This window comes from Castor canadensis, chromosome 13 (genome assembly GCF_047511655.1).
Source record: "Castor canadensis chromosome 13, mCasCan1.hap1v2, whole genome shotgun sequence".
Classification (NCBI taxonomy): domain Eukaryota; kingdom Metazoa; phylum Chordata; class Mammalia; order Rodentia; family Castoridae; genus Castor; species Castor canadensis.
The window spans coordinates 32,870,865-32,892,318 of NC_133398.1; the positions used below are offsets into that span (position 1 = coordinate 32,870,865).

At 35.8% G+C, this 21,454-nt stretch overlaps 1 protein-coding gene across 4 annotated transcripts in view; it reads left to right on the plus strand.

The window, feature by feature from the left end:
* The window catches only part of Tex10 (testis expressed 10), a 51,035-nt gene that overhangs the window by 3,360 nt on the left and 26,221 nt on the right, over positions 1–21,454 (plus strand). For all 4 annotated transcript variants that reach the window (XR_012440367.1, XR_012440366.1, XM_074051380.1 and 1 more), the window contains exons 2-9: positions 289–477; positions 2,437–3,149; positions 3,542–3,785; positions 10,115–10,227; positions 14,030–14,268; positions 14,939–15,074; positions 16,554–16,729; positions 18,042–18,219. Coding sequence is in view for 2 of the 4 variants with exons in the window: in XM_074051380.1 (XP_073907481.1) it covers positions 298–477; positions 2,437–3,149; positions 3,542–3,785; positions 10,115–10,227; positions 14,030–14,268; positions 14,939–15,074; positions 16,554–16,729; positions 18,042–18,219 (1,979 nt within the window). In the remaining 2 variants the exon portion in view is untranslated. The remainder of the gene's footprint in view (positions 1–288; positions 478–2,436; positions 3,150–3,541; positions 3,786–10,114; positions 10,228–14,029; positions 14,269–14,938; positions 15,075–16,553; positions 16,730–18,041; positions 18,220–21,454) is intronic.

Here is a 21,454-nt window from a genome sequence, read left to right on the forward strand (position 1 = left end):
ATGTCTCACAAAATGTTCCACAGCTCAGAAAGCCTTGCAAAGCCAGGGTCAAGACTGCTGCTTTACAGTTAAGGACTCTTCTTTACACTATTTCTTAACTAAATTATTTTTTTTTTCTTTTGCACTTCTTAAGGGTATTTTCCATCTGATATTTTTGATTCTTTGACATAATTACTATTGGCTGTGATTCTTGGTTATCTTAGAATAATGTAAATGTTGGAAAATATCTTTTTTAATTCTTTATTGCTTATCTTTGTCTTTATTGTTTTAATATTTCTTTTTATGCAGCACTCAAACATGACCAAAAAAAGGAAACGCCAAGATGATTTTCAAAAAGTAAAACTAAAAGTTGGTAAAAAGAAGCCCAAGTTAGAAAATGCTACTGCTACAAACTTTAAAACGAAGACTATACATCTGCCTGAACAACTCAAAGAAGATAGAATACTTCCAACAAACAATAGAAAACTTAATATAAAGGTAAATCATAAACCTTATTTTGGTAAAATAATATTATCTTTGAAATCACGCAGAATATATTTTTGTGAAAAGTCATTTTAATTCTTAGAGGAAGTGATTTGCCTAGGGTCATATCGTTATATTGATAGGTGATGTTTGGGGGTCATCTGTTACCCTGTTCATCTGATCTTGCAACTATGTCTTTCTGACTTTTTCCAGAAAGGTTTGCTATCTAAGTGATTTCTTCCTGGTTAGTATAATTATTTGATGATTTAATATATATCATTTAGAAATAATTCTTAGCTTTTAACTCTTGCTTTTAGTATGTCATTTCATTTTATTTTTTTTGGCAATTATTGGGGTTTGACCTCAGGGCCTCATGCTTTGCTATAGGTTAGCTACCTCTTGGACCACTCTGTAAGTTCAAATTTTTTAAAATGAGACTGTCTTGCTATGTAGCTTAGGCTGGCCTTGAATTTATTATGCAGTCTAGGATGGACTTATATGCAGGAATCTTCCTGCCTCAACCTACCAAGGTGCTGAGATTACAGGTGTGTAACTCCATGCCTGACCTTGAAGTTGCTCAGCAGTTTTCCAGCTGTTTTTCTAGCTGAGTAAGATAAGTTCCTGTTTTACTCACTTTTGAACCCATAACATATAACATAGGCTCATTAGAATCCCTTCTCCAAAATGCTTGTGATCAGAAGTGTTTTTGATTACAGAATTTTTCAGATTTTGGAATATTTACTTATACACTATGAGATATCTTGGGGATGAGACTCAAGTCTAAACATGAAATTAATTTGTTTCATATACATCTAATTCACATAACCTGAAAGTAATTTTGTACAGTATTTTAAGTGTGTTTGCGTTTTGACTGTGTTTGCTGTGCATCACATGAGGTTAGGTGTGGAATTTTCCACGTGTTAGGATAATCAAAAAGTTTCAGAGTGTAGGAGCATTATGGATTTTGGATTTTTAGGTTAGGGGTGCTTAAAGTCATTGTAGTTTGAGCAGTAATTTTGCTTAAAAATTTTTAACAGCTTTTTTGAGGTATAATTTACACAAAATAAAATTCACCCATCCAAAAGCATCCAATTCAGTGGTTTTTATAGTATTTATGGAGTTACAGACTATATAATCTAATAAAGCTTTTTTATCTCTTCAGAAAGAAACCCATTGAAAGTCACACCCCATTCCTTTCTCCTAGCCCTAGGCAACCTCTACTAATCTTTCTATGTCTATAGATTTGTCCTTTGTTACTGATCTTTCACATAGCATAATATATTTGAGGTTCATCCGTGATGTAGCCATTTTCATAACATACTTTATTCCTTTTTATTGTCAAACCATACTACATTGCATAGCTATGTCATATTTTGTTGACCACTCATGGATATTTGGGTTGTTACCATTTTTTGGTTTTTATGAATAATGCTGTTATGAACCTTTGTGTACAAGTCTTTGTGAAGGTATGCATTTTCTAGCTGTTTAAGCTCTAAAGGTTAAATAATAATGAAATGTATTTGAAGTTATGTTTTTTCAAACATATAAATTGTTTCATGAACAAAATTGTCAAATGGGCATAGCCTTTGTGAAAAACCACTTAAAATAAGCAGGAAGGGTCTGTTAAATTAGTATGTAAGTGCATCTGCCATAATGTTTGGTCATAGTAGGTGTGCAATAAATGATGTCAGTTGCTGTCATTTTAAATCAAAATACCTAAGCTTGTATGCAGTTTAATATAAAAAAATTCCTATTGAAAATTGTTTTTATAAAGTTAAACATTTTTTAAAGACAAAACAATGTTTCTGATCTTAAAGCTAAGAACATTTGAAAATTACTTACTGATGTGCTTTCACAAGAAGTGTCAGTTTATTAACCTAGCATGTTTATTTGAAAATGATACGTGTTTATTATTTAGCATGTTTATTTGAAAATGATATGTGTTTATACCTAAAATCTGTATTTTATTTATAGGATCTCCTGTCACAGATGCATCACTATAATGCTGGGGTTAAACAAAGTGCTCTTCTTGGACTTAAAGACCTTTTTTCTCAGTACCCATTTATAATTGATGCACACCTTTCAAACATATTAAGTGAAGTGACTGCTGTGTTTACAGATAAAGATGCTAATGTACGCTTAGCAGCAGTTCAACTTCTTCAATTCCTGGCCCCCAAAATACGAGCTGAACAAATTTCTCCATTTTTTCCTTTGGTAAGTGCCCATCTCTCTAGTGCCATGACTCACATTACTGAAGGAATTCAGGAGGACTCTTTAAAAGTTTTGGATATTCTGTTGGAACAATACCCAGCTCTCATTACTGGCCGTAGCAGTATATTGCTTAAGAATTTTGTAGAACTTATTTCTCATCAGCAGCTGTCCAAAGGACTGGTAAATAGAGACAGATCCCAGTCCTGGATACTTTCTGTAAATCCTAATCGGAGACTCACTTCTCAGCAATGGAGGCTGAAAGTCTTAGTGAGACTCGGTAAATTCCTTCAGGCCTTGGCAGATGGATCCAGTAGGTTGAGAGAAAGTGAAGGACTTCAGGAACAGAAAGAAAATCCCCATGCCACTAGCAACTCCATTTTTATCAACTGGAAGGAACATGCCAACGACCAGCAACACATCCAGGTTTATGAAAATGGGGGTTCACAGCCAAATGTCAGTTCACAGTTCAGGCTACGGTAAGAAGGATTTCAGTTATGTCCACACTCAGTTTTCCTATATTGAATTCTAACTGCTGACCATTGCTAATGGTGGGGAGGCAAGCAGTTGTCTTTCATAGTTTTCATATAGTAACTCATGATTGGATATGATGACTCCTGATGGGAGGAGTCATTTGAAAATATATTTGTTTATTCATTTGTCACAAAGCCTAATGAGAAATAAAACTTAATATATCACCTCTGTTGGCTTTGTCATCTTAGAATTTCATTTTTCTTATTAGTCTTGATCAATGTAATTATCAGTTCATTGTGCTTCATTTTACTAGTATTTTTTATTTAAGATTAAATGAAGTGTTGGCACATATTTTTTAACCATTAAATTTGTTTTTATTCTTACCTTTCCTTATCAGGTACCCGGTTGGAGGACTAGGCACTGTGGATGAAGGCCTGTCATCTACTGAAAACCTGAAAGGATTTATCGAAATAATAATTCCATTGCTAATTGAATGCTGGATTGAAGCTGTGCCTCCACAACTAGTTGCTTCTGTTGGAAATGGTATAGAACGAGAACCTCTTCAGGTTATGCAGCAAGTCCTTAATATTATTTCCCTTCTGTGGAAACTTTCTAAACAACACGATGAAACCCATAAGCTGGTGAGAACTAATTGGTTGTTATTTTATTAGTAATGCTTTCCATCATAAATGGGAAGACTAGAGATTAGCTGTTGCTATGAATTCATCATTCATTTTCCAGAGAATACCAAGGTTTAGCTGTAAACTTGTTTCTTTGTTTTGCACAAAACCACAAAATAGTTTTGTGAGGTTATCTGAAAAGATTTTTTTTTTAGTGAAATGCACTGTTTGCTTGATTATTACTTTTTTTTGGTGGTGGGGAGCCATACTGAAGTTTAAACTCAGGGCTTCACGTTTGCTAGGCATGCACTGTACCACTTGAGCCTTGCCTCCAACCCTTTTTGCTCCGAGTATTTTTGAGATGGAGGTCTCGTGAACTCTTTGCTCTGGCTGGCCTGAAACTGTGAATCTCCAGATCTTCACCTCTGGCGTAGCAAGGATTACAAATGGGAACCACTGGTGTCCAGCTCTATTTGTTTTTATTAGGCATTGTTCACAGACGGTTAAAATGTACTGTGGATGGCAGATTGATCATACAGGAACATCCTGAAGGTCTCTTAGTAGGATTTAAAAACTTGCTTATTTTAGTTTGCCATGGTGCCAAGCCTAGCAGAAAAGGACCAAACTGAAAACCTCATAGTGAATGTAGTGGATGGTGTATGTTATACGTTTATTGTGCAGTTGAGGAAGAACAAACTATGAGATTAAATTGGTGCTAAATTAATATGATAGGACACTTTAAGGGAAGCTGCTGGAGCAGTACTTTAAAGGTTGAAGCATCTGTTCTACAGAATCTGACTAGACAGTTGTGAATCCTTAAAGGTGCCTATAAACATAAAAAATTGAGAGGACACATTTGTTTTCTTTTTAGTTTTTTATTTCAAGCTAAAGCTTAGGAAGAGTCAGGGAGCATTCTACATAAGATAAAACTAAGGATAAATAGTATTAGGTAAGTTTGAAAAACATGGAATTATATTAAGGCATTTAAGAGCTGTTCGATCATTATTTATCTGCAGGGATGGTTTTTGAATTGATTTTTCAAATAGGATGGCATTGTTTTGATTACACTTTTGGGCCTTTCTGTCTTAGGATTCACTGCACACATGGGCAACAAAATTAATCCGGATTAGAGGGTATAGTTTGTGATACTGAGAAAGCAAAGATTGTTTCCCATATGGCAATTAATTTGTGATGTAGGTTAGCAACAGCAGTAATGTATACAGCTTCTTAGAAAAGTGTAATTTATGGTCTTGAATTTATTTGCAGGCAGGTCTGTGACTTAGGATGATTCTACTTTAATTTTTTTATACATCAGAATGGTAGAGGACTTTACCTTTATGATGATTCTGTTCACTTTTATTACAGTATTGAATAAATTATATGAGATATTCAGCACTTTATTATAAAATAGGCTTTGTGTTAGATCATTTGCCCAACTGAGCATGTGTAGGACAGGCTAGGCTGAGGTTTGGTGTTTGGTAGATAATGTGTATTAAATGCATTTTTGACTTGAGATTGCTTTATCAGAATATAACTTGGTAATTTCAGAAGCATCTGTGTTTTCCTCTGAAGGATTAAGAAAGAATGAAACTAATGACTCTGAGTTCTAGTCTTTCCTTCATTTTTAGAGAACTAAGAAATAAAAATTCCAAGCTTCTTTGGTATTTAGTTACATATGAATACCAGTAAACTTTTGTTAGGTCTTACTGGTAGTATTTGTGTTTAGATAGTATAGTGGGACCAAAGTACAAAATATGTAGATTCATTAATTGTGTGTTAGTTTAGGGCCATCTGCCATTCAGATAACACTGACAAAGAACTGCTTTAGTTTTATAGATAGTTAAAATAGTATGGTTTAGGACTGTTTTTATATTCTATCATAGCTATGTCTGTTAGCATTTCATTAACTTGAGTTACCATGTATAGAGGACCCTAGACTGTTAGAGATCAGAATACGAAGTTGAGATACTGTATAAAACTGAAATGACAGGAGTAATTAATTTGTACAGGAATATTGTGTACACACATAACATATATACATATGTATGTACACATATGTACACCCAGGGCCTTAGGTCTACCACTAAACTATATCCCCAGCCCAAGAATAATATTTAAAAGCATCCATTGGTAGAACTCTGTAATTCTACTTTATTTACCTTCATAGAATTGTTATGTTGAACTAATAATTTGACTTTTTAAAATTTTTATTGTTTTATTATTCATATGTGCATACAATGCTTGGGTCATTTCTTCCCCCTGCCCCCAACCCCTCCCTTACCACCCATTCCGCCCCCTCCCTCTCCCCCCCACTCCCTCAATACCTGGCAGAAACTATTTTGCCTTTATCTCTAATTTTGTTGAAGAGAGAGTATAAACAATAATAGGAACTAGGGTTTTTGCTAGTTGAGATAAGGATACCTATACAGGGAGTTGACTCACATTAATTTCCTGTGCATGTGTGTTACCTTCTAGGTTAATTCTTCTTGATCTAACCTTTTTTCTAGTTCGTGGTCCCCTTCTCATATTGGCCTCAGTTACTTTTAAGGTATCTGCTTTAGTTTAGTTGCTGTGTTGAGGGCAGCAAATGCTAGCTAATTTTTTAGGTGTCTTACCTATCCTCACATCTCCCTTGTGTGCTCTCGCTTTTATCATGTGCTCAAAGTCCATTCCCCTTGTTGTGTTTGCTCTTGATCTAATGTCCTCATATGAGGACATTCTCCCTCATATGAGGGAGAACATAATAATTTTTGGTCTTTTGGGCCAGGCTAATCTCACTCAGAATGATATTCTCCAATTCCATCCATTTACCAGCGAATGATAACATTTCGTTCTTCTTCATGGCTGCATAGAATTCCATTGTGTATAGATACCACATTTTCTTGATCCATTCGTCAGTGGTGGGGCATCTTGGCTGTTTCCATAACTTAGCTATTGTAAATAGTGCTGCAATAAACATGGGTGTGCAGGTGCCTCTGGATGAACTAATAATTGGTTAAAACTTATCTTATGGCTGGCTGAGCTGCCACCATAAGCAGTAAGAGTGCATACCTAGCAAGCGTGAGGCCCTGAGTTCACACCCCACTGCTGCCAGAAAAACAACAAAATCTGTTATCTTAGTCACAGAAGTATAAAAGTGTATATTAGCTGTACACAATGACATTTATTTTCTTACCATTCCCACCATTCATCTTCACATGTAGACCCAATAGGAGGATATTGGGATTTGGCAGTGGTGGCTCACGTTTGAAGCCAGCCCAAGACAAAAAGTTGGCGAACCTCTATCTTGAAAAAAACCAACACAAAAAAGGCTGGTGGAGTGGCTCAAGTGGTAGGCGCACCTGCATAGCAAGTGTGAGGCCCTGAGTTCAAACCCTAGCACCATCAGAAACCCCCAAAAATAATAGATATTAGGTGTATAGGTGACCTCCATAAGAGCTGAATCTTTAGAAGAAATGAAAGAATTCCTTGGACTTTGAACAAACGTTGCAGACCACAGACTGAATTGTAACTTTTCCCTGAGAAAGTCTATAGATTTTCTTGTTAACAGATTGACATTGGATTAGGTATAATCTTAGGACCACTGACTGCTTACTTTTAAGTGTTGATGCTGCTTCCTGCATTTAGTTTGGTATTATTTGCAGCACAGCTGAGAAATTTTACTTAATTTTCTTTTTTTTTGCAGTACTGGGTTTCAACTCTAGACTTCCCACTTGCTAGGCAAGCAGTATATCTCATGAGCTAACCCTTTTTTGCTTTAGGTTGTTTTTCAGATAGGAGCTCGTGTTTTTTCCTGGAACCACCCTCAGACCACCATCCTCCTGCCTATGCCTTCTGGTAGATGAGATTAGAGGCATGTACCCACTGCACCTGGCTTGTGTGTGGACATGGGCTCACTAACTTTTCCCAGGCTAGCCTTGAACTGTAGTTTCACCAATCTCTGCCTCCTGAGTTGCTGGAATTACGCATGTCAGCCACTGCACCTGACTCAAGTGCTTTTTTAAGGACACATTCTTTGATATATTTCTAGTTTTAAAAATGAAAATATAATTTAACATTAACTTTTCATTTTACTTTGGATTTTAGGACCATGTATTAATAATGTCAGGGTCTGCATTATAATTTACTATAAAATTTTCTTGTGTTTTAGATTTGTATTTTAATGGCTTACTTGCTAATTTTTCTTTATATGGCCTATTGCTGTTGTCCTTTTCCATGAGATGTTTGAATTTGCAAACAGTCAGATGTAGTTGTGCTGCTTTTTTTTGCAAAATTTACTCAAAAATATGTTGGTCTTCTATACATAGGGCTACTTAAGTTAATTACCATTTAAAAGTCAGTTGCTCAGTTACAGTAGCCATTTTTCCCCCCTGCAGTGCTGGGGATTAACTCTAGCCATGTTCTTTTTCTTTTCTTTTGTGGTCCTGGGGCTTGAACTCCACCAGCCCTTTTTTGCGATGGGTGTTTTTTACATAGGGTCTCTTTAACTATTTGCCTGGGCTGGTTTTGAACCATGTGACCTTCCTGATCTCTGCCTCTTGCGTCGCTAGGATTAGAGGCTCTAGCCATGTTTTAAGTGCTCAGTAGCTACATGTGACTAGTGATGACTTGTGTTTAATATAGAACAGATAGGTCTTCTGAATACTCCTGTGGTGTTCCTGGCTCTGGGGATGCAAAGATAAGCATCATTAATAAGTGCTCATTCTCATGGTGCTTATCTTCTGGTGGAGTTGATAGACAGTAAACAAATACATAATATTAATTATAGAAATAAAGATGGATAGAGAATGTAGAGAGGATGTGGGGAAACAGGTGAGGAGTGAAAATACAGTGATAGGCTGTCAGGATGTGCTCTGTGGATACGTGATATTTGAAGGTAATTGAATGTAGTAGACGATCAAGTCTTGTTGAAGAGATCTGTAGCAAGAACATTTAGGCACAGAAACAGCAAGTACAAAGTCACTTAGGTGAGAACAAGATGGACATACTTGAGGAATTGCATGAAGACCTGTTTAAGGTACTTTGAGGTACTTACTGGGAGGATGGTGGAAGATGAGGGAGAAAAAGAATGATAGTGGCAGATCATGTGGGACTTTCTGGTCCCTGGTAAGGACTTTGGATTTTAACCTAAGTGTGGTGAAAAGACATTGATTGAAGATTTGGTCAGAGGACCCATATTATGTTTATGTAACTTTTAATGTGTTAAATTTACAAAAAAAAAAAAAAAAGTAACGAACTCTTCTGTGTGCACTATTACTTTTAGCAACCATCATACAAAAGATGACCAGTCCTGCCCTACCCCTATATCCGTACCCAGTCCCTGTTGTTTTTCATGTATCATTTTGAAGCATGATTTATGTTTTAAAAGATCCTGTTTCTATGGAGAGTTGACATTTGGGGCAAGAGGAGAATCAGGGAGACTAGTTGATTCAGGTACAAGATGATGGTGGCTTGGAGTAGGATGATAGACGTAGTTGGATTCACATAAAGCCAGCAGTAGTGCTGGTGTGCATAGTGGAAAGAGGAGTCAGGATAATGCCTGTGTTATGATCCAAGGTGACTTACTAGCAGGGAGAATTTGGTTTTACTCAACGTTAGTTTTCAAGGTGCCTGTTGCAAGTCTAGGGGAAGATGTCAAGTATACTTTTGTATTTAGAATTGGAGCTTGGGCAGAAATATTCTAGCTTTTGATAATTGGGTAAGTCCAAACATTTGGAAGTCAGGATGAAGAGAAAAACCCAGTAAAAGATACTAAGCAGGAACAACTGAGCTCTAGAGTGAACAAGCTGTTTTACTGTCTTAAGTTTTGCTTCTTAGTAAACTCCTCAGTTGTTGGCAGAATGGGATGGTTGATTGCCCTGGATAAAAGGAAATCAGTTTGTCAATCTGGAATTAGCAAGACGATACTACTATTACCAGTAGGAGTACTGGTAAACTCGCCAGTATCGTAAAGCATTGAAAGTGTTGACTATCTTTAATGAGAAATAATAGAATTCTTGGAGAATAGAGTTACAGTATAAATAGAAAATGAAATAGAACATTTTCTTGTGTATTTTATGATGATTAGTATAAATTCAGAATTATTTTAAATCTCATTTACTCTTTCTCTCTTAAATAGCAGACAAGTGCAAGAAAAAAAATTATTAAGCATCAAAGGGATCTGTGGATAAAAATGGATAAAGAGTTCATTCTCACTTTAAAATTTATATATTATTTCACTGGCAGAAGGAATATTGTGATGGAAGATTAATAATTGAATAAGACAACTTGTAAAATTCCTGCTTAAAATTTTATTGCTTATTTTATGCTTTTCCTCATAAATCTTCTAATCTTAATTTTTTTTTCAATAGGAGTCATGGCTTCGAAAGAATTACCTTATTGATTTCAAACACCATTTTATGAGTCATTTTCCATATGCCTTGAAAGAAATAACCAAGAACCGAAGGAAAGAGACACATAAAAGGTATTGTGATTATTTTCCATTGTGTAGCCCCGAAAAGCTATATAACTTGATATTATTAGAGAATAACCTTAATCTGAAGCATTCTATGCTGGGAGGATATACTATGTTTGTATATACATTTTGTGAAATTAAAAGTAGCAATAGCATAGCTGATCTTAAACAAGTTACTTTAAGCCTTAGGGCACAGTTTTTCTCCTCCAAAAGTCTGTATTTTGTGTTAGATATATTCATTACATAAATAAGAATTTAATAAAAGTTGGTGAGGGCGGCTTATTTAGGTAAAGCACTGTGTAATTATTGAATCGCTGAGTATCTTTAAGGTAATCTAGTAGAAATGCTCTCATTTATACATAAGGAAACAGGAAATGAAACTATTGTCACTGTCTGAAAGAAGGAAAAAAAACCAGAAAGAGTGGATAATACATAAGAAGATAGAGTTTAAAAAATAGAATAATCTTGGAAAGTATTTAAAATGTCTACTTCATTTTAAATGAATTATAAATAATAATAATAATAATAAAATAATAATAAATGTGAGGACAAGTTCCATAATCAAACTTGACAAGCTCTGGTACAAGCTAGAACAATAAAATTATAGTTGCCCCAATGAGCAAACACTTAAGTCTATCTCAAGTGAACTTAAAAGTCTTTCCCACATATGTCAAAGGGAAGAGACTAGCTGGAGAAACATTGAGGCTCTTTGAGCATGTTTAAGGGATATGCTCAAAAGCAAGAAGCTGTTACAAGGATGTGAGTTTTTCATTTATTCACTAAATATTTGTTTTGATTGCTTACTATATATAAGGTACTATGATAGAGATAATGATATATCTTGAGGTATATTCTTTGTTTTTCTAATGATTTCATCTACATTGTAATCAAGTGTAGCGACATCCAGTCAGGAGATAAAAACCATACTAAGTGATTTTTTAAGAGTTTAAATAATTGTTACTTAAGTATTAAATTAAAAAGACATAAAGAAACAGTAAGTTGTTATGGAGGTAGCAAGTGTAGGAAGTAACTACTGTTGGTAAAACTGAGAGAAAAAGAAGGCGAGAAGCCTGGAGGAAGGGAGCCAAAGCTGACCTCTGAGAAAGGGGTGCTGCTCACCTGGTACTCATTTTTTGACCCAGAGGAGAAGACCCTATCAGGCGGGACCCAGAACTCAACAAGGAAATTCTAATTGGCTGGTGCTGGTGTTGGGGGTCTGGTGATGGCTAGTTCTGTGTCAGAAAAACTAGAAACTGGAATCATGGTAGCTGCAAGAAAAAACTGCTAATAGCCTGTGGAAGAGTTGCTGGGTGACACTGCCAGCAATAGGAGGCAAAAACAGTTAGAAAGGAAACAGGATCCTATCTACTGCAGCTTTCTAGTTTCTTTACACCATTTTATTGGTAGAGCCTAACAGGCAGCTAGCTATAAATTCAGATAAATGTGACTTACAGAGTTCCAGTCCCAGGAACACAAAGTAAAGTGCAGAGGGTGAGTTGGAAGCTGGGAATAGCTCATTAACTGGCAGGAGAAGTGAATTTACTTATGTAATACATGCAGTATATAAGTATGATTAAAACTGTAATTAAGTACTACACACTTCGTAGAAAGAAACACATTTCTTGTCTGGATAACCAGACAAAGAGTGTTATTTGAAGTAGTATTAAAAAGTATTAGATTTGAACATAATATGATTACAGTAGGCAGAAATGCAAGGGATGGTAGACTGTACTGACAGGAGGATACAGCATATAGGAAAACTAGTGCTACACTGAGGATGGGGAGCATGGACTTGGTTAAGTTGGTTCTACTCATTACTGGCCTTGATGTGATGTTGTAAATAATTTCTTGTCTCTGGAGTTAGTTTTTCTTTTGGCTTTGATTCTTTTGTCATTGAGAACTTTTTTTGATTGAGTCAAAGTGTTTTTAGGAAGATTAACTTAGGGAGTTCTGCAGTTAAAGGGGGCAGGGTCAGAGAGAGCATTTCTTGAGCAAGATTGTGATATCCTCCCCCCTCAATACAATTTTCTTATTGTGAAAATTATGATCTGGAGTATGTGTAAGCTCCAGAAAGTCTTGGTACTCTTTAAATCATTTAGAATTGTATGTGTATTTTTTGTGGTAGGTGGTTCAATGTATAATTTTCATCAAAATAAGATTAGATAATACTAAGTATGCTTAGAATTTAATGGACCATTAAGTGTAAGTAAATGATCTAAGTGTATGAGAGTACGCAACAGATTTTTTAATACATTTTAATTTGCACGGTGTTAAATATAATAGGTGCTGAGCATTTAGTGATAAACAAGGTAGAGTACTAGTTCTTGTGGAATTTATCTAATGAGGGAGACTTATTTATTTGTTTTTTTAAATCCATGACTCACTGTAATAAATAAAATGAAGGAAGAGTTAGGGTAATATAAGAGTATATAATAAGGAACTGGTCCTGATCTTTCATCAGGGAGGGTTCTAGGGAAGACTACCCTGATGAAGTCATAATTGTGCCAAGATACAACAGGAAAAAAGGAGGAGTTTACTTGATGAGAAGATTAAGATGATGAAATTGTGGGATTTTTTTAGCAAAGGTAGATTGCTCATGTAACTAATTTATTCTTCTTGAGACTATATGTTGTTGTTCTTGTTCTTCTGTAAGTAAGTTTCTTGACTTAGCAAATAGCTTGAGGGCAACACAAGTCAGTTAGGCTAATGTCTTCACACTTATTTATGTATCTCCAGTGTATTTTTAGCCTAATACCCATACTTCAGGTTGAAATACAGCATTACAAATGCTGTAATTGTGGTAAAATGTATAAGCATAACATTAACCATTTAAACTACTTTTTAAGTGTACTGTGTCAATAAGTACTTTTACCTTATTATGCAGCTGTTACCACCATCCATCTTCCTCTTTTGTTACCTAAAACTGAAGCTCTGTACTCAATAAATAACTGCCATACTACTCCCTCAACTTTTGTCTGAATCTGTTCACTTTAGGTGTTGCATGTAAGTGGAATCATACAGTATTTTTCCTTTTTCTATGAGTGTATGTGTGATTCTTTATTACTGTATCTTTACTCAAGCCTAATGTCTTTCCTCTAAAACTGGTTAGTTTGAGATATTTATGATTCTAGTCAACTGTACATTTTTCTGAACATGAAATAAGCTCTATTGTTGAATAGTCTGAAGTGAGTATGCCCTAAGTTGCAAATTTTATTTTTATTAAAATATTTTGAGGTATTTTGAAATGGCTTTCAAGCTTTGAAAGAAGAGTTTTATATGGCTAGAGTAAATAAACCTATTTTAATATGTAAATTACAAAGTTAAGTCATTTCAGACCATTGCTTACCTGAATCAGTCTCCTTATTTCATACATGAGGAAATTAAGACCAGGAGAAATTAGTGATTCTTTTAAGTCACATAATTAGTTAGAAGTAAAGCCAAGATGTACTGTGTTGTACATCCAAATGAAGTTACTTGCTTTTTAAAAAATCTAGTACTTTAGGGTTTTCAGGCTTTTCATTAAGTTTTTCGAGTCTTCTAAGAATCTCACGCATTTGCCTTCTGTGTAGATAACAGTTTAATGAATTGAGTCATATATACTCTCAAGTCAGGTTTTCTTAATAACCTTGACATATAATGAATAGCTCATTTACAGAATTACGGCCTAAATCTTGTCTGCACACTTGTCTTAACAATTTATAAATCTTGGAGGAAGGTTTTTTTTATCCGTTGAAAGGCTTTTTTAAAATTGAATGAATAGGCATGGTAGATATAACACTTTATAGATGTGTGTGTGTTTGTTTCTTTTTAGCATCAAGCATTGCACGATTTTCTCCAGTAACGTAGATCATCTCTTACTGAATCTAACACTGTCTGATATCATGGTCTCCCTGGCAAATGCCTCAACTTTGCAGAAAGATTCCAGTTGGATAGAAATGATAAGGAAATTTGTAACAGAGACTCTTGAAGATGGTACTAGGCTAAACAGTAAGCAGCTGAACAGATTGCTTGGAGTATCTTGGAGGTTAATCCAGATACAGTCAAACAGAGGTAGGTGATGCTGTTTTGTCCTTATTTATAAGGAGCTCTTATGCATACTATTCCTCTGTCTTTGAAATGGTAGCTTACATCATGCCATGTAGTTACATTAATTACAGTCAAGCCATACCAGATAGCTAGCCTAAGGATTTATAAAGCACCATCTGCTTGAGCACTGAAGTTATTTATGACTCAGAATATCCCTTTCTTGGGGTAGGCCCACTCTGAGGCAAATTGATTAAGACTTCTACCCTCTTCTGAGCTAGTCTGACTGGAGATTGAGGAATTTTTCCTCTTATCAGTATAGAATGAATCCTCCTTGTCTCCACCTGTCTTCTAGCTTGAGGTTAAGTTATTCCTGAATTTTTGGAATTATTACTAATTCTTTTCAAATTCAAAGCTTTTCTGTTTGATTCCCATCTAATTCACCTTTCTAATATTTTGGTTTTTGTCATTCTTAAGTTTGTTCCTTAAGAAAACTTACACTGTAACTTCTGGTATGTTTGACTTGTGTTAATCATGCTATTGCTTTAGAACCTTGATGATGATTATCAGTTTGTAGCTGAGACCTGCTTTGCTATAGGTACAAAATAAAAATACTTCTGTGCATTTAGAGGAATTTAGGGAGGTTGAGGAAACATTTTTGATTCATATGTAAAAGAATTTTTTCCTGTCTTTTTAGAGGCTATAGAGATTCTGCTTAAGGCAGTTTATACATTGTATCAGCAGAGGGGTCTTATTCTTCCAGTTCGGACTTTGTTACTGAAGTTTTTCAGTAAAATCTATCAGAAAGAAGAGCTGAGATCTTACAGATTCAGGTAAAGTTGTTATTTTTCCTTTTTCTCTTGCTGAGGTTTTTTTGTTTTGGTGGTGCTGGGTTTTTTAGAGACGAACAGAGATTCTGTTTAAGGCAGTTTATACATTGTATCAGCAGAGGGGTTTTATCTTTCCAGTTGGACTTTGTTACTGAAGTTTTTCAGTAAAATCAGAAGAACTGAGATCTTACAGATTCAGGTGAAATTCTGTTATTTTTCCTTTCTTTTTCTCTCGCCAAGGTTTTTTTGTTTTGGTGGTACTGGGGATTTAACTCAGGGCCTTGTGCATGTCAGGCAAGCACTTTACCACTGAGTCACATTTCCAGTTTTTGTTGAGTTATTTTGTAGTATATTTCTGTAAGTCAGTAGACTGATTAAATTTTTGGGAAGATATTTTACTTGGTTATAAAACAAATGACAAAATTCTAAAATATATATACTTCATAGTATAAGGAAACTTTATACCTGTGTCCAAATAGATAAAAGCTTGTTTAGCACATATTTCTACTTGTCTTCTTATAGCCAAAGGACTGTTGGAACAACCTATAGCAGCCACAACCTTGTTTTTTTCTTTCCATAAAATTTTTGGAGGTTCAGTCACTAGCCATTAGTGTCATATTGGGACATTGGACAAGAATAAGGGCAATAGAAGATGAGAAAGTTTCTGGCTTTGTTTGGTGCTGTCAAGTGAGATAGACAACACAAAGAGTGGAACTAAGGAATTAACTTTTTGATATGGTGAGTTTGAGGTTATTTGGGGCAGTCTCTAAGTTGTGTGGGGTGGAAGATAGAGATTTGGAATACCTCAGCATGTTGAGGTATATGACTTGTTGTTAGAACACAGTCTTTAGACCAAGTGCTTTCAGAGTCTCAGTATTTCTGATACGACTACTATGAGGTAGGAACTGTTAAGTCCCATTATACCGAAGGAAACAGAAGCTTTTTTATTTAACAGGTTAAGTAAGTTGGCAGGTATCATCTAGCTAATAGCAGAACTGAGACCTAAGTTTAGGTCTGTCTGACAACATAGTCTGTACTTTAGCACTAAGCCCCAGGGGACAGCACAATATTGTATTGGCTGTTAACCAAGACATCAGAGCTCTAGCAAGAGCCCTGAAGAATAAAGTGATGCGAGTTTGAAGCTATTTTGTTTGTGTGCAACATAAAACAAATGCATCAGCTGCATATATAGTATGATTAACAGTAATTAGAATAAACAGCCCACAGAGTTACATGACAACACTGTCCTTTCAGATAATCTACCAAATGATAGAACTTCTTAATTTAGTGGACAAGTTGGAAAATGCTGCTACTGGATAAATGATACTGGCATCTTTATAGGTTTCCAAATATTTAAATGAATAAATGTGGTATTATTGCTGGTATATAATTAGTCATTTAGTGGGAAAGTTTTGGTTTAAATTTATTTCCCTTGTCTTTGTAAATCACACTTGATGCTGTTTTTTCCTTGGCCTTCCAAAGATACCGTAGTAGAGTGCTGTCCCGTTGGCTGGCTGGTTTACCATTGCAGCTCTCTCATCTTGGCTCCCGAAACCCTGAACTGTCGACACAGTTGATTGATATCATCCATACTGCTGCAGCACGAGCAAATAAAGAATTATTAAAAAGTTTACAAGCTACTGCTCTTCAAATCTATGGTAAGAGTTTGTTAGAGTGTAGGTAGTCATTTGTCTATCCAAAAGTGGGAAAGACATTTTTAAGAGAAATTCTTTAGATTTGCCTTTTGTTCAGTCCAAATTATGACATGGCTACATTGCCCAAACAAAACATCAAACAGTAAAATTCATTTTCAGTATTAAAATAGTTATAGAAGGGTAATAGTTATAGATGGTGCATTCTGAGATTATCTTTGAAACCACTTGTGAGTCATAAATTCTTAAGGTACTTTCAAGAAATTTCTTTGAAGCATTGATGGCAAGATAATACTCTTATTAGTCATTTAATTGTAATGAATGACTTGTGTGACGTCTATACATTAGTATTTTGTTCATTTGTTCATCTCCAGAACTTACTACTTAATATTAAACAAAATAATAAAAGCTTACTGGATATATGTACATACATGCATATATAGTTTATACTTGTTTATTGAGGTATAATTCACAGACTGTAAAGTTTGCCATTTTCCAATGTACAGTTCAGTGGTTTTTAAACATATTCATAAGGTTGTGTAACTATAACTACACACTTTAGAATATTTTTATCACCCCAAAATGAAATCCTGTACTCATGAGTCATTCCTTAGTGTCTCTTTACTCTAGCCCCTGGTAACCACTAATCTGCTTTCTGTCTCTGGATTTACCTATTCTGGACATTTATTATGAATGTAATTATGTGTAATATGAGGCCTCTGGCTTCTTTCTGTTAGCATAATACTTTCAAGTATCAGTATATTGGTACTTTATTCCTTTTTGTGACGGAGTAATGTTCTCTTGTATTGATATGCATTTGTATCTATCCATTCACTAAGCGATGGATACTTGGATGGCTTCCACCTTTTGTGGGTTTTAAGATACTGCATGTATATGTGTAGGTGTGTATCTAGAGATATACACACTGAGCATGCAAACTGGTCCTTTGTGTTGAATTAGGTTGATACTGTAATTATGATTGCTTAGCAGAATTGTTTTTCATTATTGTACTTTGTGCCCAGTCCCTTTTTGTCCCCATCAAAGTTTATTTCCCTTAAGAAATTGTGAAATTATTGTAGTGTCAAGTAAGTAAATATTTTAAAAACTGATTATGTTCAGTGTTTTACTAGATTAAATAGCTTAACAAGCTGCATATGTATGCTTTGTGATAAAAGCTTTTGTACATAATTGATGTCATTGAAATTCCACATAATTTGTCAGCCTATAGTTGAACGAAAATCATCAGTTTGCTTTATTAATTTAACCTCTGGTCTGTATATCTCTCATAGTTGAATTTCATATATTTACTCCCCACTAGATCCCCAGGAAGGCACTGTGGTGGTTCTCCCTGCAGAGTCTCAGCAACGTTTGGTTCAGCTTGTATATTTCCTACCCAGTCTGCCTGCTGATTTGCTTTCTCGATTAAGTCGTTGCTGTATTATGGGAAGACTCAGTCCAGCTTTGGCAACCACACTTATTAGGATACTGCACATGAGGTATCATGCTCAAGTGAGCTATATTTTAAGTGTATATGATCTAATTCCCTTGTACTGAAAGTTGAATACAAAAGACTTCTTTAACATCACATACTGCTACCATCTTCATTGACTTTTTTCTCCTTTTTCTGTTTCTGAGCCATACCTCTAGCTTCATTGTTTTGTTTTTGGCAGTACTATAGGTTGAACATAGAGCCTTGTGCTTGTTAGTCAGGCAGTGTACCACTTGAGCCATTCTGCCAGCCCAGCTTCATTTACTTTTAATGCCACAGTCACAATTCTGTTGATAGCTTCACTAGCTATAGAAAGTTTTCTAGGGTAAGGGTGTTTTATTTGTTTTGCAATTTATATAAATAGGTTGGAATAGTGGTGAAATTGAATAATCAGAAGCTTGTAGGTGAGAGTACTATACTTAAAAAATCTCATGTTGTGAAATTGTGATACAGATCTTCCTTTTAAGGAGCTCAGAATTTAATGTAGCTGTTAAATTAAGCTGTGGGTTCAAACTGGGAATCATTTAAAATCTCTTGTTTTTGTGTGATACAGTATACTTAACATGAAATTCACCATTTGAACATTTTCAAGGCTATTAGTGGTATTCTCCAGAACTACTTTCTCATCCTGAACTAAAATTAAAATTGTAGGGCTGGTGGAGTGGCTCAAAGAGCACCTGCCTAGCAAGTTTGAGGCCCTGAATTCAAACCTTAGTGAAGCCAAAAGCAAAATAAAACACACCACACTAAAATTCTGCCCATTAACCAGTTAATTCCCTCCCCCTCTCCTCCCCTTCCTTCCAGCTCCTGGTAACCACTATTCTATCCTGTCTTTATGATTTTTACTACTTTAGATACCTCATATTAATGGAAACATTTTTCCTTTCATGTCTGACTCTTTTTCACGCTATCCTCAAGATTCGTCATGTTGTAGCATGTATTAGAATTTTATTTTTTTTAAGGCCAGTATTCTATGTGGGCTAGCAGAGCACTTGAGCCACTTGCTAGGTTGCATAGCAACTGTGAGGCTCTAAGTTCAAAACCCCAGTATATGAAAAGAAAAAAATTTATACTACAGTTTGCCTATCCATTCATCTGTTTATGAATATGTGGGTTGTTAACCACCTTTTGCCTAGTGTGAATGATGCTGTTAGGAGCATTGGTGTACAAATACCTCTGAGATCCTCCTTTCAAATTTGGCTATATACTCAGATGTGGAATTGCTGAATCACGTGGTAACACTTCAAAAAAATTATGTATGTAAGTGCAGGGCCTGGTGCATAAGTGCGCCTCACTAAGTCACACCCCTCAGGCTATGTGTTTAACATTTTAAGGAATTGACGTGCTGTTTTCCATGCTGGCTGCACCATTTTACTGTAAAAGGTTTTATAACAAGTTCATATTGTCAGTGTTTAAAGTATCTTCAGACATTTTATGGTCAAATCTAAGTCACAGTATTTCAGTATTTATCAGTATTTACTAGTGGTTGTGGCTCACGGACAGGGTGTGATATTTTATGCAAAAATTGAAATCTAGGCTGTGAATGAAACATTTTATTAAGGCTAGTACAGGTCTCCTGTCTCAGATAAGTGGAGTAGCTCATTCATGTAATAAACTTAGATTGCCAGTATAGGGCAAATATTTGACTATTGTTATTGGAAGTATGCTTCATAACTGACTACACCTTTCCTTCTGGCAATATGCTGCGTTTATGTGGAAATTCAAGTTACTTCTTCTCTTTGTGTATGTAAATTAGAGAGTCTTGGTCATGTTTACTTTTAAGTATTTTAAACATTGATTAGTTTCCCATGTTTTTCCTTAGAAAAAAACCTCTGCACTTGGCTAAGCATTTATTTAATGTTAGGCCTCAAAAATTAAATGCTACTGCTTTTTCTGTAACAGTAGTTTTATACTTACTAATTTCCATTGCAGGGCACTCTGTTCCTTAGCTATAACTTAACAGTCAATTAAGACTGCCTTTTGAACATTTCTTTAAATTGATTCTCTTTAGAAGCTGCATTAAATATCTTTACTGGTATTAGTAATGATTCACTTATGCTTACTAGCTTTTGTCAGGGATAGTTGCAGAAGTCTTGTTTTAGCTGGGTGTGGTGGTGCACCTCTGTAATCCCAGCTACTCATGAAGTGGAGATCGTGAGTCTTGTGGTTCAAGGCCAGACTAAGCAAAAATTTACTGAGACCCCCATCTCAACAAAACAAGCTGGCCAAGGTGGTTTACAGCCATAATCCCATTTACTTGGGAGGCCGAGATTGGGAGAATTGTGAGTTCGAGGGGAGCCCCAAGCAAGAAGTGGGAGACTGTATCTGAAAAATACTTCAAGCACAAAAAGGATTGGGGGCATAGCTCAGCTGGCACCTGCCTAACAAGTACAAGGCCCTGAGTTGGAACCACGCCCCCCCCCCCACCCCGCAGTGCTGCCCAAAAGTCTGGTGTCTTTTTTTTTGAGATTTGTGGTGACAGTTAGGAAAACATACCGACCTACAAATACTAATGATAAAAGTCAGTAATCATCACAAGCAGGCACAGAGCTGGTCACCATGGCTGACACCTACAATCCTAGCTATTTGGGAGGCCAAGATCAGGAGGATTGAGGTTCGAGGTCAGCCCAGGCAAATAGATCACTAGACCCCATCTCCAAAATAACCAGAGCACAATGGGACTGGTGAGTGATTCAAGTGGTAGAGCTCCTGTTCTTCAAGTGTGAAGCCCTGAGTTCAAACTCCAGTCCCACCAAAGAAAGGAAAAGGGAAAAAAAGGCAGGTTGGGGCTCAGTAAGGGCTGGGAGTTGCTCCATGGTAGTGTGTGTTCAAACTTTTGTGCACACACCTGCACAAACACACACAGCAGCTTGTTACTGTAGTTATTAAAGCCCACCAGATCAAATTTTCCGTTCAGGTACTTGTGCAGTTTATTTGTCTATTTTCTTCTCTGTAAATACATATTTCTCCCATTTAGAATATTTTTAAAAAAGAATATAACAACTCTCAGACTAGTGGCATTACCATTTTATGACTTCATGGCCATGGCATCACAGTTTAAGACAGTGTTTTGTTCCTTCAGGTAATATTTTACTGTGTTAATGCTTTTTCTTTTTGGATGGTTAGGGTTTGAACTCAGGGCCTCACACTTGCTATGCAGATGCTCTACCACTTGGAGCCACTCCTCGGCCAAACTGTTTTACCAAAATAATTCCTTCTCTCCTTGACTGTGACTATTGTGG